The sequence below is a fragment of the Chiloscyllium punctatum genome, chromosome 7 (genome assembly GCF_047496795.1).
Source record: "Chiloscyllium punctatum isolate Juve2018m chromosome 7, sChiPun1.3, whole genome shotgun sequence".
Classification (NCBI taxonomy): domain Eukaryota; kingdom Metazoa; phylum Chordata; class Chondrichthyes; order Orectolobiformes; family Hemiscylliidae; genus Chiloscyllium; species Chiloscyllium punctatum.
The window spans coordinates 74618871-74646637 of record NC_092745.1 but is presented as its reverse complement, the minus strand read 5'-3'; the positions used below and the strand labels follow the sequence as shown (position 1 = coordinate 74646637).

Sequence of the window (27767 nt, the reverse complement as noted above, 5' to 3'; positions counted from 1 at the left end):
CAACCGAAACATTGATCATCCGTTGGGCTCATTTCCCAATACCAGGTCCAGTATGACCCCTTCCTTCATTGGACTATCCACATAATGTTTCAATTCCTCATGGACACACCTCACAAATTGCTCCCCATCCAATTCCCAGCACTAAGGGAGTCCCAGTCAATATGGTGGAAGTTAAAAATCACATACCCCAACAACCCTGTTATTTCTGCATCTTTCCAGAATTTGCCTATGTATCTGTCCCGCTGGCAGCTGGGAGGTCTGTGGTACAATCCCAGCACTGTGATTGCACCCTTCCTATTCCTGAGTTCTATTCATAATGCCTCGCTGAAAGAGCCCTCCAGGGTGTCCTCCCTCAACACAGTCTGTGATATGCTCCCTAACCAATAATGCAACTCCTTTGCTTCCTTTGCTGTCTTGTCTAAAACATTAATATTCTGGAATGTTAAACTGTCAATCCTGTCCCTCTTTCAACCATGTCTCTGTGATAGCAACAACATTGTAATTGAATGCATTAATCCAGGCTCAAAGTTTATCCATTTTACCTGTTATACTTTTGCATTGAAGCAAATACAGTCCAAGCTCCAAGTTCCACTGAGCTCAGCAACGTCTCCCTGACTGATCTTCCTCTTAGCTATTTTTGCCTTAGTCTCAAGCTATTGCCCAGTCTGTATAGGTATTGACCTGCTGCTTCAGTTCCCACCCTCTGCCAAACTAGTTTTAATCCTCCCAAGTGGCATTATCAAACCTTCCTGCCACAATATTGGTGTCTTTGCAGTTTAAGTGCAACCCCTCCATCATGTACAAGTCCCACCTACTGTGGAAGACATCCCAGTGATCCACATATCTGAATCCTTCTCCCCTACACCAGCTCTTTAGCCATGTGTTCAATTGTACAAAATCTCTGTTCCTGTCCTCAGTAGCACATGGGAGTAATCCTGAGTAATCCAGATGTCCTACTTTTTAGTTTGCTACCTAACTCCGTGAATGGTCGTTGCAGGACTCTGTCACTCTTCCTACCCATGTTATTTGTGCCAATATGAACAATGGCTTCTGTCTGTTTACCCTCCCCGCACCTGCATAGAAACATCCATGATCCTGGCACTAGGGAGGCAACGTACCATCCTGGAGTTTCTCTTGCGATCATAGAAGCACCTATCCGTGCCACTGACTATCAAGTCTCCAATTACTATTGGTCTATGCTTTGCCCCTCCCTCTGTACAGCAGGGCCAGTGGGGATTTACATATTAATTAATCGAAACCAGCTACCTCATTTGAAGTGATTAAAGACTTAACAGCAATCTAAGTTTGTCTAATCCATCACATCAGTTCTATGACACTTTGATCTTTTACTATAAATTCTGTGTCCTATGATCTGCCCCACTAACTACCTGATGAAGAAGCAGTGCTCCGAAAGCTAGCGTTTCCAAATAAACCTGTTGGACTATAACCTGGTGTTGTGTGATTTTTAACTTTGTCCACCCCAGTACCTCCAAATCACATGATTATTTAATGCATTGCTTATACATACTAGCAATGATCCAATCAGTCCATCTCCCATGGTTCTGTTCAAAGATCATGTTTCTTTCTCTTACTAAGGATATCTCCGATTACTTGCATTCTATTCTTTCCTACCTCAATAATAATTTGCACTTATGTAGCATATTTAACATAGTCAAATCTCCCAAGGTGAACAGAAACTGATACCAAACTCAAGAAGGTATCATTAGAACTGAGGCTGAAGAATCACTGTAACGAGGTAGATTTTTAAGAACAGCCTTAAAGCAGAAGAGAGGGTGGGTGAATTTACAGAAGCAATCAGAGCTTAAGGCCCCACCAACTGAAAGCATAGCTATCAATGTGGGTGTAAAAGCAAAGACAAATGTGGCAGAGGTCCCAGCAGTTTGCATTGCTACAGGAGATTACGGAGATAGAGATCATAGAGGGGCTGCAAAGAAAGATGAGAATTTTAAAATCATGGCATTAGTGGACTGGGAGTGAGTGCAAGTCAATGAGATCAATTAGTTTTGCTTTATCTCAATTTCTCAATAACTAACAGTTGTAAGATCCCCTCAAGCCACATTCTGACTTGGAACTATATTGCTGCTCCTTCTCTATCACTGAATGAATATTCTGGAACTCTCTGAACTGGTTGATTACAAAATCAGGTTAAAAAAATGTTAATAAATGTAAAGCACAGTGTGCTGCAGCAACCTTGTCAAGGACAATTAGGCATGGACAATAAATGCTGGTCAACTAGTGATGTCCACATCCCATGACTGAGAATTAAAGAAAAATATTCTAATGCTGGGGAGTCTCCTACCAATTTCCTTCTCAAAGTTTTTCATTTTTATTTTTGCTCCACAATGGAAAGGAAAGCATTCTTGCCAATTTATCGAAAGTAAGTGTCTAAGCTACCTTTTTCACCTATTCCTCATTGCAACCTGATACTTGTACGGTTATGTTTTCACTCTCTGCATCTTCCATTTGCCAGTTTATAACAAAGTCTCATCCTGCAGCCCCAATGAGGATCTCAAAGTATAGTTTGGGAACGTGGGGATAATTACTACTTGGGGACAGACAAATCAGGAAAGTATATAGTGGCACCAACCATAACAGAAGTCATAGAGAGAGGATTAGAGTATCAGGCACAAGAAAGGTTGTGATACAAACAGAAACTGCAGTCATTCCTGATGAAGGGCTCCAGCCCAAAAAGTTGATTTTCCTGCTCCTCAGTTGCTGCCTGACCTGCTGTGTTTTTCCAGCAACACACCCTCAACTCTGATCTCCAGCATCTGCAGACCTCACTGTCTGCACAGTGGCACAGTGGTTAGCACTGCTGCCTCACAGCGCCAGAGACCCGGGTTCAGTTCCCGCCTCAGGCGACTGACTGTGTGGAGTTTGCACATTCTCCCCGTGTCTGCGTGGGTTTCCTCCGGGTCCTCCGGTTTCCTCCCACAGTCCAAAGATGTGCAGATCAGGTGAATTGGCCATGCTAAATTGCCCGTAGTGTTAGGTAAGGGGTAGATGTAGGGGTATGGGTGGGTTGCGCTTCGGCGGGTCGGTGTGGACTTGTTGGGCCGAAGGGCCTGTTTCCACATTGTAAGTAATCTAATCTAATCATCAATCAGACAGTATGCTTTTTTCTTCTACCCTGTTCAATAATGTGAACAGTGAAAGAAAATGTTGGGTACAAAACAAGACATTGAACTTTTGGAGGAAGCATTAGCAGCGGAGTTCTTTTAAGATTAGAACAGATAGTGAATGCAAGAATTGACTCAGATTTGAGCCATCAAGACTAACAGATTGTAGTTCTTCACTGGATTTATATGAGACATGACGAATCTGAATTTGCTCAGAGGTCTTGCTAGAAATGTACCATAATCCCAGAGGACTTTACCAGATGACTGCAGGGAATCAACTATAATGAGATTCCATTAATTCTGGATTCTTTTTAATCAGCCCTTTAAGGAATAGATGACAATTGGAGGTGCCATTTGGTATGGAAAGTAAAAAAGATTAGGTGTCACATAAATGCAACGCCTCCCTTGTTTTCTGTGTTATCTTTGGCCGTATATACTGTCTTAAATGAGGAAGGAGAATGATAGCCGAAAACAAGTTGAAGTAATTATTTCAATTATTTAGTCAGTTACGATAAACAAAACTTCATATAAATATATGTGAACAAGGACATATACTGTGTTCTTGTTGGCAGGTACTGATTTAAAAGCTTTGTGTTCCCTTTCATCCAAATGAACTGATCTCACACAATATTATGAGACTAGATTATTTTAATATGTTTGTCATACTCCTACCACATGCATGACACATTGAGTGTATGAGGTGAGTCAGGGTCAAAATAACCGTGAGAAATCAAATGAATGGTTGCTAGATGCCCGTAGCAGCAATGTTTGTCCTTGAAGGTGATGTAGAGCTCAGGGTTTGGCTATTGGCAACCAAAATCCTTTTCACAGAAATGGCAAGGAAATATGGCAATGTGTCAAGCTAAGAACTGTTTAGTAGCATTTTTGTAGCCTTTTCACTTAGGCCTCTTTGAAGGATCCATTTCAATTAGATGCTGTGCAACACGAACATTGTTAAATCATGATTTGGAGATGCCGGTGTTGGACTGGGATGTACAAAGTTAAAAATCACACAACACCAGGTTATAGTCCAACAGGTTTAATTGGAAGCACTAGCTTTCGGAGCGACGCTCCTTCATCAGGTGGTTTCACTTCAAAAGCTAGTGTGCTTCCAATTAAACCTGCTGGACTATATCATGGAGTTGTGTGACTTTTAACGTTGTTAAATAATTTGAACTGTACTGTTTACAGGCCCAATTAACAGCTGATTTGATCTTTTCAGAGATTTCAGACAGTTGTTACATAGATTTCTGGTGCTTTCTGCTTTCTTTGCCCCTTTACTCAAACATTGGATGTGAAGTAGTCTTCAGACTGGTGTTCATAATGGCGGGGGTCCTTTGCAGCTAAACTACAAACGTGGTTCAGGTGGCATCATGAATCCCACAATATCCTGACTTTATAATAGTGGCCACGGCTTTGTTATATAAGACTGGCCCAGATTTTATTATATAATACTTGCAATCTATATAACCTCCTATAAGTGGGTACCTGTACTGTTAGGTGTTAACTCATTGAATTCAGATGAATACGCACTCTTTATCCTGTTCTTCAATCTCTTCCTGTAAATCCTCCTTTTCCAGTCCATCATACAATGCTTTGAGATGAGGATAGGGCACTGGCACTGAAACAAAGGTACAAATAAAATCACTGATTTGTTTCTTGAGAACAGGTTTCATTTTAATGGTTGAACACATTGGAGAACCATAACTATGCAGCTATTTTCCTTGAAATGCTGCTTTCCCAAATGGTACACTAGAGTAAAGTAGGAATTGTGGAAAGTTGGTATAACCTTTCAATGTTTGATAAATTAAAACTCTAAGGCTTAACTACTTTGCTGTATTCACTTTCCAGTGCAAAACTCTGTTGCATAGACAGTAATTGCTGGAAATATAGAACAGGTCAGCTTGCATCTGAGGAAAGAAAAGCAGCTAAAAGTTTTGGTTAACTTTCAACTAGATTGTTACAAATTCTGACAAATGAACTGGCTTTAAGCAAGTGAAATTGGTGAGGTGGCAGGGGAGGTGGGGTGGGGGGGGGGGGGGGGGGTGGGGAATACGGTCTGGTGATACAGATCTCTCAGAAGAATCGCTGAAATTATGGTCTGAAAATGAACTTAATATTGAGCTCTGAAGGGTGCAAAAGTGCCTCAAAGAAAGATGTTCCTTGAGCTTACTTTGCCTTTCATTGGCAAACTGCAGAAGACTGCGGACGTGATGTTGGTAGGATTGCAAAAGTGGAGAAGTAATATAGCAGGTGACTGGACACTTAGGGAATGCTTGCGGACTCAATGAAGGCATTTGCGAAGCAATTACTCAACTTACATTCAAAATCTTTGATCCGTACAGAGTAGACCATTTTGCAAGCAGTGAATAGGAATTAGGAAGAGTAAACCATTCATTGTCTCTTGAGCTTACTCCACGGCTGATTTAACTATGGCCTTAACTCTAGTTTTCTATCAATGCTTATACTCTTTGACTCCCATATTAAGAATCTACCAACTCAGCTTTAAAAAGTATTCAATGACACTGCTCTGCTCTGCTTTCTAGCAAGATAATTCCACAGACTAGCAATGCATCCAGATAAAACAAATTTTCCTAATCTTAAATGGGAGATCCCTTATTTTTAAACTGTGTAGTTCCTAGTCTCTCCAACAAGGGGAACTATCCTCTCAACATCCATCCTCTCAAATCTTCTCAGGATCTCACATGCTTCATTAAGGTCACTTCTCATTCTTGTAAATCTCCAAAGGATACAAAGCAACCTGTCCAATCCTTCCTTATAAAGGAACCTAAACTGTAAAATACTCTAGATGTGGTCTCACTAATAGCCTCTATGACTTTAGTAAAACTTGCCCTTTCAATAAGTAACAGTATTCCACTTGCCTTCCTAACTTACATCTGCACACGAACATTTTTGAGAGTCATGTACAGTACACTGTACTGCAACATTTTGTAATCTCTCACATTTAAAAATAAACTGCTCTTCGATTCTGCCTGCCAAAATGGATAAGTTCACAATTTCCCACCTGATACGACATCTATTGAATTTGTGCCCAATCACTTAACCAACATCCTTTTGCAGGCTCCTTGTATTCCCAAGATAACTTACTCTCCTACCAATCTTTGTGTTATTAGCAAATCGAGCAGCTTTATACAAGATCTTTTCATCCAAGTCATTGCTATAGATTGTAACTATAGACCATACAAAATTAAATGTACATTGTTTTATACTTCATACATAGCTCATTCCAAATTGCCCTTTCAGAACTTAACTAGATTTCAATTTTGCATTGCATGTTAACATTTAATGGAAACTTTGTTGAATTCGTCCAAAATGGACAACAGAGTGGCATAATGGTAATGCTGTATTAATGGTAACGATGAGGACTGCAGAGGGCCAGGCTAATGCTCTGACGATAAAGGTTCACACCCCACCACAGCAGCTGATAGAAGTGAAATACAATGAATAAGTTTGGAAAATAAAGCCAGTTTCAATTGTGGTGACCATGAAACGACTGCGGATTGCTGTAAAAGTCCATCTGTTTCACTTATGTTTTAGGGAAGAAAACTGGCCATCCTTACCTGGACTGGCCTATATGTGACTCCAATGTGCTTGGCTCTTAACTGCCTCTTCAAAGGCCCAACAGGTCACTCAGCATAAGGGAAATGAGGGATAAGCAACAAATGCTCCCCTTGTTAATGATGCCCACATCCCATGAGAAAATTAAGAAAAGAAACTCACTAAATTTGAACCCTTATAAGTAGTAGTCTAGGCTGATTTGAAATGTAGGCTCTGAATGTATAAAGTAAGCATCCTAACCCAGTATATCACCCAAATCTGTCATATTTTTTAGAGCAAGTAGTAAGAAGCACCTGAATTGGTATATTACCGTACTTGGATCTTTGCGGCTCTCAGTTGCTTTTGTTGTGGCGATTTCGCACCAGGACTTATGATAGTCATCAAAAGCAATCCTTTTTATTCTAAAAGAGAGCATAAATATTCAAGTTAATTGAGTAAAGAGTTTACCCGGTTAAATGCTGTTTAAATGATACATGTAGTACCAAAAACTCTAGCTTGGCATCTCTTTTACGTAATGATCAAAACGTAACCAATGCTCACAGAAATCCTCATGTTATAAAGAGGAAGATACAAAAGAATTAATTACGAAAAAACTGGAATCTGACAAACACAGAAAGACAGAACGACACATATATCTTGTTTTCATTCAACCTTTGATGTTTGCCCCTTCTCTTCTGAACAGATTGCTTCAAATATATTGATCAGATATTCACCAATAGCACATCAATAACCTAGCCAAATAGGCATTTTTCAAGTACGGTTCTTGACAAGTGAACGGCAAGTGAACAAGTGGGACTGGAGGAGCTGCTGTGCAGAAGAAGATGTGAAGGCACAGTTAAGGATAACTGATAGATAAATTCTTGATCAACAGGGGAATGAAGTGTAATGGTGAATAGGCAGAAAGTGGATATGAGGAATGTCAGATCAGCCATGATTCTACTGAATGGCGGAGCAGGCTCGAGGGGCTGTGTGGCCTCGTCCTGATCCTATTTCTTACAGTCTTACTGTCTTAAAGAGGAGGACTTCAAAGACACTTTTTTTTCAAAATGTCATCATGGGATGTGGGTATCACTGGCTGCTCCAGCATTTATCGTCCATGTCTAACTGCTATGGAGAAAGTGGTGGGGAGTTGCTTTCTTCAATCACTGCAGTCCATTTCATGCACTGCAGTAGCTACATCCACAAAGTCATCAGGGAGGAAGCTCCAGGATTTCGACCCAGTGTCACTGAAGTAACTGTAATACGTTCCCAATCATATCACCTAATATGGTCTGAAGCCATGCTAGAGACTTTTACTGAAATGAGGGAACAGATGATAACTATATTAACTAATAATTAATTGGATTGGAATTGGATGTATAAATATGGGGAGCCAGTATTTAGGGGGTATGAATTTTATGAAATGTGGCTAAATGAAAAGTGTGAACTTGAGTTCTGTTTAAATAAAGTTATATTTTGGAGTATAAATATCTGAGTCAGTATGGTGAGTGGCTTGGATGTTGTGATATTCCCATGAATCTGCTGCCCTCATCTTTTAAGATGATGGTGGTCACGGGTTTGTTGTGGTAAAGCGTTGGTGAATTTCTGCAGTGCATCTTCTAGATGGTACACACTGCTGTTACTGAATGTTGTTGGTGGAGGATATGAATGTTTGTGGATTTGGTGTGAATTAAGAGGGCTGCTTTATCCTGGATTATGCCAACCTTCTCGAGTGTTGCTGGAGCTGCACTCATCCAGGCAAATGGCAAGCATTTCAGCCCACTCCTGAACTGTAAATTGCAGATGGTAGACAGGTGTTTGGAGCTTTATCTCCTGTAATCACAATATTTATATGACCAATCATGGTTTCTAATCAACACTAGGATGTTGGTAGTGGGGGATTTAGTGCTGCTAGTACCATTTAGAGTTGAGAGGTGATGGTTAAATTCTTTCTTGTTTCAGATGGTGATTGCCTGGAACTTGCGTGATGTGTGATACTACTGCTGATGAAACCTTCCATTATTTTGCTGCTGATTGAGAGTAGAATGATAGGACAGTAGTTGGATTTGTCCTGCTTTTTATGTATAGGATGTACCTGGGCAATTGTCCACGTTGTCAGGTAAAAGACAGTCTTGTACCTGAACTGGAATAGCTTAGCTCGTGGTGTGGCAAGTTGATCATGCCTTCAGCATTTATGCCAAAAGCTGTCAGGACTGATAGCCTTTGCTGTATCCAGTGTTTGCAACCATTTCTTGGTATCACGAAGAGTGAATCGAATTAACTTGAGACTAGCATCTGTGATGTCGGGAACCACTGCAGCAGTCCAGATGGATCATCCACTCAGCATAAGACAAGAGTCGAGAGTATGGTGCTGGAAAAGCACAGCAGGTCAGGCAGCATCCGAAGAGTAGAAGAATCAATGTTCTGGGCATAAAGCCCTTCATCAGGAATGAGGCTTGTGGACCAGAGGGCTAAGAGATAAATGGGAGGGGGTGGGGTGGAGGGTAAGGTAGCTGAGAGTGTGATATGTAGATAAAGGTGGGGGAGAAGGTGATAAGTTGAAGAGGAGGGTAGAGCGGATAGATGGGAAAGGTGATGGACAGGCAGATTACTACCTAAATGGAATCAATTTAGGTAAAGGGGCAGTACAGAGAGATCTGGGTGTTCTTGTACACCAGTCAATGAAGGTAAGCATGCAGGTACAGCAGGTAGTGAAGAAGGTTAATAGCATGCTGGCCTTCATAACAAGAGGGATTGAGTATAGAAGCAAAGAGGTTATTCTGCAGCTGTACAGGGCCCTGGTGAGACCACACCTGGAGTACTGTGTGCAGTCCTGGTCTCCAAATTTGAGGAAAGACATTCTGGCTATTGAGGGAGTGCAGCGTAGGTTCACGAGGTCAATTCCTGGAATGGCGGGACTACCTTATGCTGAAAGACTGGAGCGACTGGGCTTGTATACCCTTGAGTTTGGAAGACTGAGAGGGGATCTGATTGAGATATATAAGATTATTAAAGGATTGGACACTCTGGAGGCAGGAAACATGTTTCCACTGATGGATGAGTGCCGAATGAGAGGACACAGCTTAAAAATACGGGGTAGACCACTTCGGACAGAGATGAATGCTCTGTGTGGAATGCACTGCCCCAGAGGGCAGTGGAGGCCCAGTCTCTGGATTCATTTAAGAAAGAGTTGGATAGAGCTCTCAAGGATAGTGGAATCAAGGGTTATGGAGATAAGGCAGGAACAGGATACTGATTAAGGATGATCAGCCATGATCATATTGAATGGCGGTGCAGGCTCAAAGGGCAGAATGGCCTACTCCTGCACCTATTGTCTATTGTCAAGAGAGTGGTGCCGAGTTGGAGGCTTGAGACTGGGATAATGTGGGAAGAGGGGAAACGAGGAAACTGTTGAAATCCACATTCATCCCGTGTGGTTGTAGGGTCTCAAGGTGAAATAAAAGGCATCGGATGGTAAGGGTTTGGCGATGGAGGAGGCCCAGGACCTGCATGTCCTTGGCAGAGTGGGAGGGGGAGTTCAAGTGTTCAGCCACGGGACGGTGGGGTTGGTTGGTGTGGGTGTCCCAGGGATGTTCTCTGAAATGGAACGCAAGGTGGCATTCCACTTCGGGTGCAACGGATACAGTAAATAACATTGGTGGAGATATGGGTAAAATTCTGTTAGATGGGGAAGGATGCTTGTGGGCCTTGGACAGAGGAGAGGGGGGAGGTGTGGGCACAGATTTTGCACTTCCTGGGGTGGCAGGGGAAGGTGCCGGGAGTGGGTTGTGGGCTGGTAGGGGGTGGTGTGGATCTGATGAGGGAGTCGTGGAGGGAACGGAATGCTGGTAGGAATGGGGAGGTAAATATATCTTTGATGGGGTCTGTTTGTAGGTGACAGAAGTGGCGGAGGATGATGTGGTGTATACGGAAGTTGGTGGGGTGGAAGGTGAGGACCGAGGGGTTTTGTCCTTGTAGTGTTGGGAGGGGTGGGGTTCAAGGGCGGAGCTGTGGAAAGTGAAGGAGATATGCTGGAGGGCATCATCGACTAAGTGGAAGGGGAAATTGTGATCTTTGAAGAAGAAGGTGATCTGGGATTCTCTTGCCATCTGACACCTGGAGGAAGAACGCCTCTGAAACCTGGGACTCTGAAACCACACGAGATCCATGTGGATTTCAATAGTTTCTTCATTTCCCTTCCCCCCCCCCCCCCCCCCCACATTATCACAGTCCCAAGTGTCCAACTCGGCACCATCCTCTTGACCTGCCCCATCTATCTGCTCCACCCTCCTCTCCGACCTATCACCTTCTCCCTCACCTTCATCTACCTATTCCATTCTCAGCTACCTTCCCCCAACCCCACCCCACTTCCATTTATCCCTCAGTCCCTCCCGGTCCATAAGCCTCATTCCTGATGAATTCCTCATTCCTATGCCCAAAACATTGATTCTCCCACTCTTCGGATGCTGCCTGACATGCTGTGTTTTTCCAGCACCACACTCTTGACTCTAATCTCTAGCATCTGCAGTCATCACTTTTTCCTAGCATAAGGTAAGAGCCCAAAGTATTGGAGTAGTATATTGGTATGGATACAGAATTCACTCACTGGCAGCAAACAGCAAATGGAGATAAGGGGCTTTTTTTCAGCAACTGTAATCAGTGGGGTTCCACGGGGATCAGTGCTAGATCTGCAACTTCGTTATGAGTGGAGGAAGGAAGCAAATGTACTGTCGTCAAATTTGCAGCCAACACAAAAATAGGCAGAAAGGCAGGTTGCTAGTGGGATGCAAGCAGTTTACAGAGATGATTTGGAGATTCTGGTGTTGGACTGGGGTGTACCAAGTTACAAATCACACAACACCAGGTTATAGTCCAACAGGTTTAATTGGAAGCACTAGCTTTCGGAGTGCCGCGCCTTCATTAGGTGGTTATGGATTACACAATTGTAAGACACAGAATTTATAGCAAAAGTTTACAGTGCGATGTAACTGAAATTATACATTGAAAAATACCTTGATTGTTTGTTAAATCTCTCATCTATTAGAATGGCCATGACAGTTTCACTTCTTTCATATGTAAATCACAAAACCTTTTTTAAAAGTTACATTTTCAGGTTAACTGTAACAATTGGTGCCAGCGCAGATAACATGTTGAGATGTTAAAGGTGTTAGCCCCCTGCCTGGAGAAGTAGCCTGGTCCGGTCCATAAGTGGGTGCATACCTTTGAACACAAAGTGTCCTTGCTGCAGCAGTGCTGCTGGTGTCAGTGCAGTATCAAAGTGCAGAAACATACTGTGAATGGATTGGAGATGTACCAAGAGGGATTCTTCAAGGCGGGCACATGTAGGTTACCGATGTCCGCAGATATATGGTGCATGTGGCCACTGCCTATGGAGTGTGGCCCGAGATTGAGGTCATTTAGAGGAAGTAGTCAGCTGAAGTTGTCAGGTACCCACTCCACCCTCTAATTCTGGGCATCCAGTTTGCTAGCGACTGGTGATAGCATTGCAAGCTGCATATTAATGAGATGAGATCTTAATAGGCAACTCAGTGTTCCCTCATGAGAATCTCACCTCGAGGCCTGGAACTTAGATAAAAAGTGCAGTAAATTGCTCCAGAAATTAATACAAGCCTCATCGGACCTCTCTCACTAACGTGGTTACACTATGATTCTGTGAGTGTGACTATATCAGGCCGGTGCTTGACTAGTCTGTGAGACAATATCCCAATTTTGGGACTAGCCCTCAAAATGCAAGTAAGGGGTAGTATGTTGCAGGGTTGACAGGACTGAGTTTTCATTGCTTAGGTCAATGCCAGGTTGCCCATCCTTCTCTTTTGAGACATTTTCACAGTTGATCCAAGTGAGTGCCTTACTGGGCCATTTCAGTGGGCAATTAAGACCACATTCTGGGTCGGGAGTCACATCTCGGACAGATCAAGTCAGGATGGCAGTTTTATCTCCCTAGAGAGCATTAGTGAACCAGAAAGTTTCATGACCACCACTCGACTTTTAATTCTAGACTTCTATTGAATTTCAATTCAAGGAAGGGAACATAGCAGGATATAGATCGTCAATGAATGACTAGCCTCGTAGCAAAGAAACAGAGGGACAGTCAGAGCAGAGTAGTGGAAAGATCCGGAAAAGATGATTTTGCAAAGATCTGAAAGTGAGAATCAAAATATTCAAATTGACTTGCAGAGACACAGGAGAGTGGCAGAGCTAATAAATACAGAGAACTTTGAACTTTGCAGAAAAAGATGGAATATGAGAGAATACTTTGGACAAAGAACAATTTATCTCTACCCAGTCTGAGATCACGTAAAATTGTAACAAACGTGGTTTAAACTTCCTGTTGTGTATGTATAAGCTCCAAAGTATATTCTAATCATGCAGAAGAGCTTTTATTAAGATTTTTAACCAAAAACAGAAAATGCAGAGCATGAACGAAATTGTTTTCAATTGTTACTTTACCGACATGGATTAACTGAATCTTATAGTAATACGTTGTTAGGCAAGTGATCCTGCACCCAACTGGCTCCTCAATTTCAGATGGTAGTCTGGTAAAGCCTCAATAAGAGGAAGGAAATGGAAATCAGAAGGACTAGTGCAGATAGTTCTCCTGTAGCTTTTTGATGGCTTGTTTAGGGCAGGATTTACAAAAGGAGAGGAAATGGCCCCTTCGTTGGGATAAGCAACAATCACAAAACCATAAATTTGCCCATGGGAAATTTTTTTAAAAATTCATCTTCTTTTGAAAAAAGATAGACTTTTCCACTTAATGTAGTATTAAACCATAAGAAAGGTTCCACGTCCCTCGGGTGTTGAATGAGTGCTACATCACTGAAATGATGGAGCTCAAAGGGTTAACACACATTTCAATGATTATTCTCTTTCCTGCAAATCACAACTATCCCCAAGCAACAATTTAGACAGGAGAATACAGGAGTTTGAAGGCCTCTGTTTAACCTCAGGGTATGTTAAAATTTGAGATATTTAAGGAAAAGCCATTGAGCATTACTTATAACAAACATATGGAGATAATCTTCAGGAGTTTTTGAAAAATTAAATCATATGTTCAGATCTCACAGGTGTGCAGTACTGAAAAGATTATTGTGGAACTGATACTGAAAACAAACAAAATTTCAATAAATACCAGTCATGATTTAGTCAGTTTTCCTGACATTCAAGTGAGTAAATTTCCAGATAATTGTACCCATCCTTCAAAAAGGGGAGTAGATGAATATTAGATTAAAAATGGATCATTTTTCTCTGTAGAAATACTGTAGGTTTACAGAGCTTGCTATTATTGAAATGTAAATGTGCCACTTCACAACTTGCTGAGGGACATAAGGTTGATATGAACATGAGATGTTGATACTTACATGATAAAATACCCACCAGATACAACTGAAAATATGGCCTTCTTCACTGGAAAACATTTATAATGGTATGTCTAAATCTTCCCTAAACCACCACTCTGGCACTGAAAATTAACTTATATTAATATGCATTTCTTCATCTCAGATTTGAATTATTGTTGGAGAATGGAAACGTTTTTTCCTATAATTCTTGTGGTCCCTTTCATTTCTCTCTTTCTTGAATACATAACCCTTCACTTTGTTTATTTTGTTTTTTGTGCCTTAAATTGGGCTGAATTTGATCTGAAGTGGTTCAAGGGTCAATATTATCAAATTTCATGGAAGGTTTCTCTATGTGAGGCCCAGTGACGTTTCTCACTCTACTAAACTCACCTCATTAACTAGGTACCACATCCTTATACCATGTCTCTCGGCACAGACGGCAACACTCCCCATGGCTGGCACTACCTGACATTGCTGGTTCAGGTGACCCCATCATTAAACCATAGTTGTGAACCAGGTCAAGCACAAGCAGGCCTGCAGTTGCCCCACACTGTTCATGTGAGTTGCTGTAGACATGTTCAATGGAGGGAAACTGTGCTGAAAGGAAACTCAAGGTCTTTGTGGATGAGTTGGTGCAGAGGAGGGACTGTCCATTTCCCCCAGAGGAGACTGTAACACAGACTCTCCGGCTGGGTCTGTGCTTGCCATTTGGATCAGGGCAGTACCCACAGTTTGGAGGAATGCCCAGCAATGCAGAAAAAAGGTAAATGACCATCTCGGCTCCACGAGGGGATGTATCACCATATTCTCTCTACTACCTCACACACACTCTCTCTGCTATCTCTCACACACGCTATCTCTGCTACCTCACATCACACTATCTTTACTACCTCACACACGCTATCTCTACTAACTCACACACACTATATCTGCTACATCTCACACACGCTAACTCTGCTACCTTACACACGATCTCTGCTACCTCACACATATTATCTTGGCTCCCTCACACACACTATCTCTGCTACCTCATGCAAACAATCTCTGCTACCTCACACACAATATCTATGCTACCTCTCACACACGCGATCTCTTCTACCTCACACACGCTATCTCTGCTACCTCACACAGACACTATCCCCACTACCTCACACACGCTACCTCTACTACCTCACACACATGCTATCTGTGCTACCTCACACACGCTATCTCTGCTACCTCGCACACACAATCTCTGCTATCTCACACATGCTACCTCTGCTAATTCACACTCGCTATCTCCACCACCTCACACATGCCATCTCTACTACCTCACACACGCTATCTCTGCTACCTCACACACGCTTCCTTTGCTACCTCGCACACACGATCTCTTCTACCTCACACACGCTATCTCTGCCTCCTCTCACACAATATCTATGCTACCTCTCACACACGCAATCTCTTCTACCTCACACACGCTATCTCTTCTACCTCAAACACGCTATCTCTGCTACCTCACACAGACACTATCCCTACTACCTCACACACGCTATCTCTACTGCCTCGCACATGCTATCTCTGCTACCTCGCACACGCTACCTCTACTACCTCACACATGCTATCTCTACTACCTCACACACACTCTCTCTGCTACCTCTCACACACACTATCTCTGCTACCTCACACATGCTATCTCTACTACCACACACATGCTATCTCTACTACCATACACATGCTATCTCTGCTACCTCACACACACTCTCTCTGCTACCTCTCACACACACTATCTCTGCTACCTCACAAACTCTATCTCTGCTACCTCACACACGCTATCTCTACTACCTCACACACGCTGTCTCTGCTACCTCACACAAGCTATCTCTGCTAATTCACAAATGCTATCTCCACCACCTCACACATGCTATCTCGACTACCTCACACACACTCTCTCTGCTACCTCTCACACATGCTATCTGTGCTACCTCACACTCGCTTTCTCTACTACTTCTCACATGCTATCTCTACTACCTCACACACGCTATCTCTGCTACCTCTCACATGCTATCTCTACTACCTCACACACGCTATCTCTGCTACCACTCACATGCTATCTCTGCTACCTCACACACGCTATCTCTGCTACCTCTCACATGCTATCTCTGCTACCTCACACACGCTATCTCTGCTAATTCACACATGCTTTCTCTACCACCTCACACATGCTATCTCTACTACCTCACACACACGCTGTGTTACCTCACACATGCTTTCTCTACTACCTCACACATGCTATCTCTCCTAACTCACACATGCTATCTCTACTACCTCACACATGCTATCTTTGCTACCTCACACACGCTATCTCTACTACCTCACACACGCTATCTCTACTACCTCACAATGCTATCTCTACTACCTCACACATGCTATCTTTGCTACCTCACACACGCTATCTCTACTACCTCACACACACTATCTCTACTACCTCACACACGCTATCTCTACTACCTCACACATGCTATCTCTACCACCTCACACACGCTGTCTCTGCTACCTCACACATGCTGTCTCTGCTACCTCACACACGATATCTCTGCTAATTCACACACGCTATCTCTACCAATTCACACACGCTATCTCTACCATCTCACACATGCTATCTCTACTACCTCACACACTCTCTCTGCTACCTCTCACACATGCTTTCTCTGCTATCTCACAAGCGCTATCTCTGCTATCTCACAAGCGCTATCTCTGCTATCTCACACACGCACACACACTATCTCTACTACCTCACACACAATATCTATGCTACCTCTCACACATGCTATTTCTGCTAGTTCACACATGCTGTCTCCTCTACCTCACACACGCTATCTCTGCTACCCCTCACATACGCTATCTCTGCGACCTCACACACGCCATCTCTACTACCTCACACACACTCTCTCTGCTACCCCTCACATACGCTAACTCTGCTACCTCACACACACTATCTCTGCGACCTCACACATGCTATCTCTGCTACCTCACACATGCTATCTCTACTACCTCACACACGCTATCTCTGCTACTTCCCACACGCTTCCTCTGCTACCTCGCTCACACGATCTCTGCTACCTCACACACGCTATCTCTACTACCTCACACATGCTATCGCTACTACCTCACACATACTCTCTCTGCTACCTCTCACACACGCTATCTGTGCTACCTCACACACGCTTTCTCTACTACCTCACACATGCTATCTCTGCTACCTCACAAATGGTATCTCTACTACCTCACACATGCTATCTCTACTTCGTCACACATGCTATCTCTACTAACTCAAACACACTGTATCTGCTACCTCCCACACAGGCTATCTCTGCTACCTCACACACGCTTTCTCTACTACCTCACACATGCTATGTCTCCTACCTCACACATGCTATCTCTGCGACCTCACACACGCTATCTCTACTACCTCACACATGCTATTTCTGCTACCTCACACACGCTATCTCTGCTACTTCCCACACGCTTCCTCTGCTACCTCGCTCACACGATCTCTGCTACCTCACACACGCTATCTCTGCTATCTCACACCACACTATCTCTACTACCTCACACATGCTATCGCTACTACCTCACACACACTCTCTCTGCTACCTCTCACACACGCTATCTGTGCTACCTCACACACACTTTCTCCACTACCTCTCACATGCTATCTCAACCACCTCACACACGCTGTCTTGCTACCTCCCACACACGCTATCTGTGCTACCTCACACACACTTTCTCCACTACCTCACACACGCTATCTCAACCACCTCACACACGCTGTCTTGCTACCTCCCACACACGCTATCTGTGCTACCTCACACACCCTTTCTCTACTACCTCACACATGCTATGTCTCCTACCTCACACATGCTATCTCTGCGACCTCGCACATGCTATCTCTACTACCTCACACATGCTATTTCTGCTACCTCACACACGCTATCTCTACTACCTCACACACGCTATCGCTACCACCTCACACACGCTGTCTCTGCTACCTCACACACGCTATCTCTACTACCTCACACATGCTGTCTCTGCTACCTTACACACGATATCTCTGCTAACTCACACACGCTGTCTCTGCTACCTCACACACGATATCTCTGCTAACTCACACACGCTATCTCTACCATCTCACACGTGCTATCTCTACTACCTCGCACATGCTATCTCTACTACCTCACACACGCTATCTCTACTAACTCATACATGCTATCTCTGCTACCTCACACATGCTATCTCTGCTACCTCTCACACGCTATTTCTGGTACCTCACACATATTATCTCTGCTACATCTCACACACGCTAACTCTGCTACCTCACACATACTATCTCGGCTATCTAACACACACTATCTCTGCTACCTCACACACACTATCTCTGCTACCTCACACACACTATCTCTGCTACCTCACACACGCTATCTCTACTACCTCAGACATGCTATCTCTGCTACCTCCCAAATGCTTCCTCTGCTACCTCGCTCACACGATCTCTGCTACCTCACACACGCTATCTCTGCTACCTCTTACACACGCTATATCTTCTACATCACACATGCTATCTCTGCTACCTCACACCACACTATCTCTACTACCTCCCACATGCTATCGCTACTACCTCACACACACTCCCTCTGCTACCTCTCACACACGCTATCTGTGCTACCTCACACACGCTTTGTCCACTACCTCTCACATGCCAGATCTACTACCTCACACACGCTATCTCTACCACCTCACACACTCTGTCTCTGCTACCTCCCACACACTCTATCTGTGCTACCTCACACACGCTTTCTCTACTACCTCACACATGCTATCTCTCCTAACTCACACATGCTATCTCTGCGACCTCACACATGCTATCTCTACTACTTCACACACGCTATCGCTACCTCTCACACACGTTATCTGTGCTCCCACACCCACGCTTTCTCTACTACCTCACACATGCTATCTCTGCTATCTCACACACGTTATCTCTGCAATTTAAACACACACGCTATCACGACCATCTCACACATGCTATCTCTGCTACCTCAGAGGAAGCAGAGAGAGTGTGTGTGAGGTAGTAGCGATCGCATATGTGAAGTAGTAGAGATAGTGTGGTGTGACTTAGCAGAGATACCGTGTGTGATGTAGTAGACATAGCATGTGTGAGGTAGCAGAGATCGTGTGTGCGAGGTAGCAGAGGAAGCGTGTGGGAGGTAGCAGAGATAGCGTGTGTGAGGTAGTACAGATAGCATGTGTGAGGTAGTAGAGATAGCGTGTGTGAGATAGCAGAGATAGCATGTGTGAGAGGTAGCAGAGAGAGTGTGTGTGAGAGGTACCAGAGAGAGTGTGTGTGAGGTAGTAGAGATAGTGTGTGTGAGGTAGCAGGGATAGAGTGTGTGAGATAACAGAGATAACATGTGTGAGAGCTAGCTGAGAGAGTGTGTGTGAGGTAGTAGAGATAGTGTGTGTGTGAGGTAGTAGAGATAGTGTGTGTGTGAGGTAGAAGAGATAGCGTGTGTGTGAGGTAGTAGAGATAGCATGTGTGAGATAGCAGAGATAGCGTGTGTGAGAGGTAGCAGATATAGGGTGTGTGAGATAGGAGAGATAGCGTGTGTGAAATTGCAGAGATAGCATGCGTTAGGTAGTAGAGATAGCATGTGTGAGAGGTAGCAGAGATAGCGTGTGTGGGAGGTAGCAGAGAGAGTGTGTGTGAGGTAGTAGAGATAGCGTGTGTGAGGTCGTAGAGATAGCGTGTGTGATGTAATAAAGATAGCGTGTGTGAGGTAGCAGAGATAGCGTGTGTGAGATAGCAGAGAGTGTGTGTGTGAGAGGAGGCAGAGAGAGTGTGTGTGAGGTATTGGCGATAGCGTGTGTGAGGGAGCAGAGATAGCGTACGTGAGGTAGCAGAGATATAGTGTGTGAGCTAGCAGACACAGCATGTGTGAGGTAGCAGACACAGCGTGTGTGAGATAGCAGAGACAGTGTGTGTGAGGTAGCAGACACAGCGTGTGTGAGATAGCAGAGACAGTGTGTGTGAGGTAGTAGAGATAGCATGTGTGAGGTAGTAGAGATGCCATGTGTGAGGTAGTAGAGATAGCATTTGTGAGGTAGTAGAGATAGCATGTGTGAGGTAGTTAGAGAAAGCTTGTGTGAGGTAGCAGAGATAGCCTGTGTGAGATAGTAGAGACAGCGTCTGTGAGGTAGTGGAGATAGTGCGAGTGATGTAGTAGAGATAGCATGTGTGAGGTAGTAGAGATGGCATGTGTGATGTAGCAGAGATAGCGTGTGTGAGAGGTAGCAGAGATCGTGTGTGCGAGGTAGCAGAGGGAGCGTATGGGAGGTAGAAGAGATAGCGTGTGTGTGGTAGCAGAGATAGCGTGCGTGAGGTCACAGAGATACCATGTGTGAGGTAGTACAGATAGCATGTGTGAGGTAGTAGAGTTAGCGTGTGTGAGAGGTAGCAGAGAGAGTGTGTGTGAGAGGTAGCAGAGTGAGTGTGTGTGAGAGGTACCAGAGAGAGTGTGTGTGAGGTAGGAGAGATAGCGTGTGTGAGAGGTAGCAGATATAGGGTGTGTGAGGTAGGAGAGATAGCGTGTGTGAGGTAGCAGAGATAGCATGTGTGAGGTTAGTAGAGATAGCGCGTGTGAGAGGTAGCAGAGATAGCGTGTGTGGGAGGTAGCAGAGATAGCGTGTGTGAGGTCGTAGAGATAGCGTGTGTGAGGTCGTAAAGATAGCGTGTGTGAGGTAGCAGAGACAGCGAGTGTGAGGTTGCAGAGAGAGTGTGTGTGAGAGGAGGCAGAGAGAGTGTATGTGAGGTATTGGCAATAGCATGTGTGAGGTAGCAGACACAGCGTGTGTGAGATAGCAGAGATAGCGTGTATGAGGTAGAGAGATAGTGTGTGTGAGGTAGCCGAGATTATATGTGTGAGGTAGCAGAGATAGTGTGTAAGGTAGCAGAGTTAGTGTGTCTGAGATGTAGCAGAGATAGCATGTGTGAGGTAGCAGAGATTGCGTGTGTGAGAGGAGGCAGAGAGAGTGTGTGACTCTCTGCTACATCTCACATATACTATCTGTGCTACCTCACACATGCTTTCTCGACTATCTCACACATGCTATCTCTATTACCTCACACAAGCTATCGCTACTACCTCACACACACTCTCTCTGCTACATCACACCCGCTATCTCTGCTACCTCACGCAAACTATCTCTGCTACCTCACACACGCTATCTCTGCTACCTCACACACAATATCTATGTTACATCTCACACACACCCTCTCTGCTAGTTCACACACGCTATCTCTACTACCTCACACACGCTATCTCTGCTAGTTCACACGTGCTATCTCTACTACCTCACACACGCTACCTCTACTACCTCACACACGCTACCTCTACTACCTCACACACGCTATCTCTGCTACTTCTCACAAACACTCTCTCTGCTACCCCTCACACACGCTATCTCTGCGACCTCACACACTCAATCTCTACTAGCTCACACACGCTTTCTCTACTACCTCACACATGCTACCTCTCCTAACTCACACACACTATATCTGCTACCTCTCACACACGCTATCTCTGCTACCTCACACATGCTATCTCTGCTACCTCACACATGCCATCTCTGCTACCACTCACACGCTATTTCTGCTACCTCACACATGCTATCACTGCTACCTCTCAGACACGCTAACTCTGCTACCTTACACACTATCTCTGCTACCTCACACATACAATCTCGGCTACCTCACACACACTATCTCTGCTACCTCACACACGCTATCTCTGCTACCTCACACACGCTATCAGTGCTACCACACACACGCACTATCTCTTCTACCTCCCATACGCTTCCTCTGCTACCTCGCGCACACGATCTCTGCTACCTCACACACGTTATCTCTTCTACCCCTCACATACGCTATCTCTGCTACATCACACTCGCTATCTCTGCTACCTCACACCACAGTATCTCTACTACCTCACACACGCTATCGCCAATACCTCTCTCTGCTTCCTCTCACACACACTCTATCTGCTACGTCACACACACTCTATCTGCTACGTCACACACGCTATCTCTGCTAATTCACACACGCTATCTCTACCATCTCACACATGCTATCTCTACTACCTCACACACGCTATCTCTGGTAATTCACACACGCTATCTCTACCATCTCACACATGCTATCTCTACTACCTCACACACACTCTCTCTCTGCTATATCTCACACACGCTATCTGTGCTACCTCACACACGCTTTCTCTACTACCTCACACATGCTTTCTCTGCTACCTCACACACTATCTCTGCTATCCCTCACACACGCTATCTCATCTACCTCACACACGCTGTCTCTTCTATCTCACACATGCTATCTCTACAATCTCACACACACTCTCTCTCTACCTCTCACACATGCTATCTCTGCTACCTCACACACGCTATCTCTACTACCTCACGCATGCTATCTCTACTTCGTCACACATGCTATCTCTGCTACCTCCCACACGCTTCCTCTGTTAACTCGCACACACAATCTCTGCTACCTCACGTACGCTATCTCTACTACCTCTCACACGCTATCTCTACTACCTCTCACACGCTATCTCTACTACCTCTCACACGCTATCTCTACTACCTCTCACACGCTATCTCTGCTACTTCACGCACGCTTTCCCTACTACCTCACACATGCTATCTCTACTACATCACAAATGTTATCTCTACTACCTCACACTTGCTATCTCTACTACATCACAAATGTTATCTCTACTACCTCACACATGCTATCTCTACTTCGTCACACATGCTACCTCTACTAACTCAAACACACTGTATCTGCTACCTCTCACACACGCTATCTCTACTACATCACACACGCTATCTCTGCTAACTCACACCACACTATTTCTATTACTTCACACACTCAATGACTACTACCTCACACACACTCTCTCTGCCTCCTCTCACACACACTCTCTCTCTGCTACCTCACACACGCTATCTCTCCTACCTCAAACACCCTATCTCTGCTACCCCTCAACACACTATCTCTTCTACCTCACACACGCTAGCTCTTCTACCTCACACACGCTATCCCTTCTACCTCACACACGCTATCTCTTCTACCTCACACACGCTATCTCTTCTACCTCACACATGCTATCTCTTCTACCTCACACATGCTATCTCTACAATCTCACACACACTCTCTCTACCTCTCACACATGCTATCTCTACTACCTCACACACGCTATCTCTGCTACCTCCCACACGCTTCCTCTGCTAATTCGCACACACAATCTCTGCTACCTCACGTTCGCTATCTCTGCTACCTTACACACACGCTATCTCTACTACCTCACACATGCTATATCTACTACATCACACACACTATCTCTGCTACATCACTCACACTGTCTCCATTATCTCACAGACGCTGTCTCTACTATCTCACACAGGCTATCTCTGCTACCTCACACAAGCTTTCTCTACTACCTCGCACACGCTATCTCCGCTACCTCACACACGCTATCTCTTCTACCTCACAATGCTATCTCTGCTACCTCACACACGCTATCTCTCCTACCTCAAACACCCTATCTCTGCTACCCCTCAACACGCTATCTCATCTACCTCACACACGCTAGCTCTTCTACCTCACACACGCTAGCTCTTCTACCTCACACACGCTAGCTCTTCTACCTCACACACGCTATCTCTTCTACCTCACACATGCTATCTCTACAATCCCACACACACTCTCTCTCTACCTCTCACACATGCTATCTCTACTACCTCACACATGCTATCTCTACTAACTCAAACACACTGTATCTGCTACCTCTCACACACGCTATCTCTACTACCTCACACACGCTATCTCTGCTACCTCACACACGCTATCTCTACTACCTCACACACGCTATCTCTACTACCTCACACACGCTATCTCTTCTACCTCACAATGCTATCTCTGCTACCTCACACACGCTATCTCTACTACCTCACACATGCATCCTCTGCTAACTCGCACACACAATCTCTGCTACCTCACGTACGCTATCTCTGCTACCTTACACACACTATCTCTACTACCTCACACACGCTATCGCCAATACCTCACACACACTCTCTCTGCTACCTCGTCACACATGCTATCTCTGCTACCTCCCACACGCTTCCTCTGCTAACTCGCACACACGATCTCTGCTACCTCACGTACGCTATCTCTGCTACCTCACACACACTATCACTACTATCTTACACACGCTATCGCTATTACCTCACAAACACTCTCTCTGCCTCCTCTCAACTACATTCTCTCTGGTACCTCTCACACACGTTAACTCTACAACCTCACACACAATATCTCTACTACCTCACACATGCTTTCTCTACTACCACACACATGCTATCTCTACTACCTCACACAAGCCATCTCTGCTACCTCACACATGTTATCTCTGCTACATCTCAGACACGCTAACTCTGCTACCTTACACACTATCTCTGCTACCTCACACACGCTATCTCTGCTACCACACACACGCTATCTCTGCTACCACACACACGCTATCTCTTCTACCTCCCATACGCTTCCTCTGCTACCTCGCACACACGATCTCTGCTACCTCACACACGCTATCTCTGCTACCTCACACGCTATCTCTGCTACATCACACACACTATCTCTACTACCTCACTCACGCTATCTCTGCTACCTCACACACGGTATCGCTATTACCTCACACAAACTCTCTCTGCCTCCGCTCAACCACACTCTCTCTTGTACCTCTCACACACGCTAACTCTACTACCTCATACATGGCATCTCTACTACCTCACACATGGCATCTCTACTACCTCACACATGGCATCTCTACTACCTCACACATGGCATCTCTACTACCTCACACATGCTATATCTACTACATCACACACACTATCTCTGCTACATCACTCACACTATCTCCATTATCTCACAGACGCTGTCTCTACTATTTCACACAGGCTATCTCTGCTACCTCACACAAGCTTTCTCTAACTACCTCACACACACTATCTCCATTACCTCACAGACGCTGTCTCTACTATCTCGCACAGGCTATCTCTGCTACCTCACACAAGCTTTCTCTAACTACCTCACACACACTATCTCCATTACCTCACAGACGCTGTCTCTACTACTTCACACAGGCTATCTCTGCTACCTCACACAAGCTTTCTCTACTACCTCGCACACGCTATCTCCGCTACCTCACACATGCTGTGTCTGCTACCTCACGTACGCTATCTCTGCTACCTCACACACGCTATCTCTACTACCTCACGCATGCTATCTCTACTTCGTCACACATGCTATCTCTGCTACCTCCCACACGCTTCCTCTGTTAACTCGCACACACAATCTCTGCTACCTCACGTACGCTATCTCTACTACCTCTCACACGCTATCTCTACTACCTCTCACACGCTATCTCTACTACCTCTCACACGCTATCTCTACTACCTCTCACACGCTATCTCTGCTACTTCACGCACGCTTTCCCTACTACCTCACACATGCTATCTCTACTACATCACAAATGTTATCTCTACTACCTCACACTTGCTATCTCTACTACATCACAAATGTTATCTCTACTACCTCACACATGCTATCTCTACTTCGTCACACATGCTACCTCTACTAACTCAAACACACTGTATCTGCTACCTCTCACACACGCTATCTCTACTACATCACACACGCTATCTCTGCTAACTCACACCACACTATTTCTATTACTTCACACACTCAATGACTACTACCTCACACACACTCTCTCTGCCTCCTCTCACACACACTCTCTCTCTGCTACCTCACACACGCTATCTCTCCTACCTCAAACACCCTATCTCTGCTACCCCTCAACACACTATCTCATCTACCTCACACACGCTATCTCTTCTACCTCACACACGCTATCCCTTCTACCTCACACACGCTATCTCTTCTACCTCACACACGCTATCTCTTCTACCTCACACATGCTATCTCTTCTACCTCACACATGCTATCTCTACAATCTCACACACACACTCTCTCTACCTCTCACACATGCTATCTCTACTACCTCACACACGCTATCTCTGCTACCTCCCACACGCTTCCTCTGCTAATTCGCACACACAATCTCTGCTACCTCACGTTCGCTATCTCTGCTACCTTACACACACGCTATCTCTACTACCTCACACATGCTATATCTACTACATCACACACACTATCTCTGCTACATCACTCACACTGTCTCCATTATCTCACAGACGCTGTCTCTACTATCTCACACAGGCTATCTCTGCTACCTCACACAAGCTTTCTCTACTACCTCGCACACGCTATCTCCGCTACCTCACACACGCTATCTCTTCTACCTCACAATGCTATCTCTGCTACCTCACACACGCTATCTCTGCTACCTCACACACGCTATCTCTCCTACCTCAAACACCCTATCTCTGCTACCCCTCAACACGCTATCTCATCTACCTCACACACGCTAGCTCTTCTACCTCACACACGCTAGCTCTTCTACCTCACACACGCTAGCTCTTCTACCTCACACACGCTATCTCTTCTACCTCACACATGCTATCTCTACAATCCCACACACACTCTCTCTCTACCTCTCACACATGCTATCTCTACTACCTCACACATGCTATCTCTACTAACTCAAACACACTGTATCTGCTACCTCTCACACACGCTATCTCTACTACCTCACACACGCTATCTCTGCTACCTCACACACGCTATCTCTACTACCTCACACACGCTATCTCTACTACCTCACACACGCTATCTCTTCTACCTCACAATGCTATCTCTGCTACCTCACACACGCTATCTCTACTACCTCACACATGCATCCTCTGCTAACTCGCACACACAATCTCTGCTACCTCACGTACGCTATCTCTGCTACCTTACACACACTATCTCTACTACCTCACACACGCTATCGCCAATACCTCACACACACTCTCTCTGCTACCTCGTCACACATGCTATCTCTGCTACCTCCCACACGCTTCCTCTGCTAACTCGCACACACGATCTCTGCTACCTCACGTACGCTATCTCTGCTACCTCACACACACTATCACTACTATCTTACACACGCTATCGCTATTACCTCACAAACACTCTCTCTGCCTCCTCTCAACTACATTCTCTCTGGTACCTCTCACACACGTTAACTCTACAACCTCACACACAATATCTCTACTACCTCACACATGCTTTCTCTACTACCACACACATGCTATCTCTACTACCTCACACAAGCCATCTCTGCTACCTCACACATGTTATCTCTGCTACATCTCAGACACGCTAACTCTGCTACCTTACACACTATCTCTGCTACCTCACACACGCTATCTCTGCTACCACACACACGCTATCTCTGCTACCACACACACGCTATCTCTTCTACCTCCCATACGCTTCCTCTGCTACCTCGCACACACGATCTCTGCTACCTCACACACGCTATCTCTGCTACCTCACACGCTATCTCTGCTACATCACACACACTATCTCTACTACCTCACTCACGCTATCTCTGCTACCTCACACACGGTATCGCTATTACCTCACACAAACTCT

General features: G+C 44.8%; 1 protein-coding gene across 3 annotated transcripts in view; it reads right to left on the bottom strand.

Annotated features, from left to right (window-relative positions):
* LOC140479814 (ubiquitin-conjugating enzyme E2 U-like) overlaps nucleotides 1–27767 on the bottom strand; it is an 81741-nt gene that overhangs the window by 7268 nt on the left and 46706 nt on the right. For 2 of the 3 annotated variants that reach the window (XM_072574051.1, XM_072574053.1), the window contains exons 8-9: nucleotides 7035–7120; nucleotides 4674–4761 (exon numbers count right to left, since the gene is read on the bottom strand). In XM_072574051.1, the coding sequence (XP_072430152.1) occupies nucleotides 4674–4761; nucleotides 7035–7120 (174 nt within the window). Of the gene's footprint in view, nucleotides 1–4673; nucleotides 4762–7029; nucleotides 7121–27767 lie in introns of all 3 variants that reach the window. The other variant, XM_072574052.1, reaches the window with a different exon arrangement.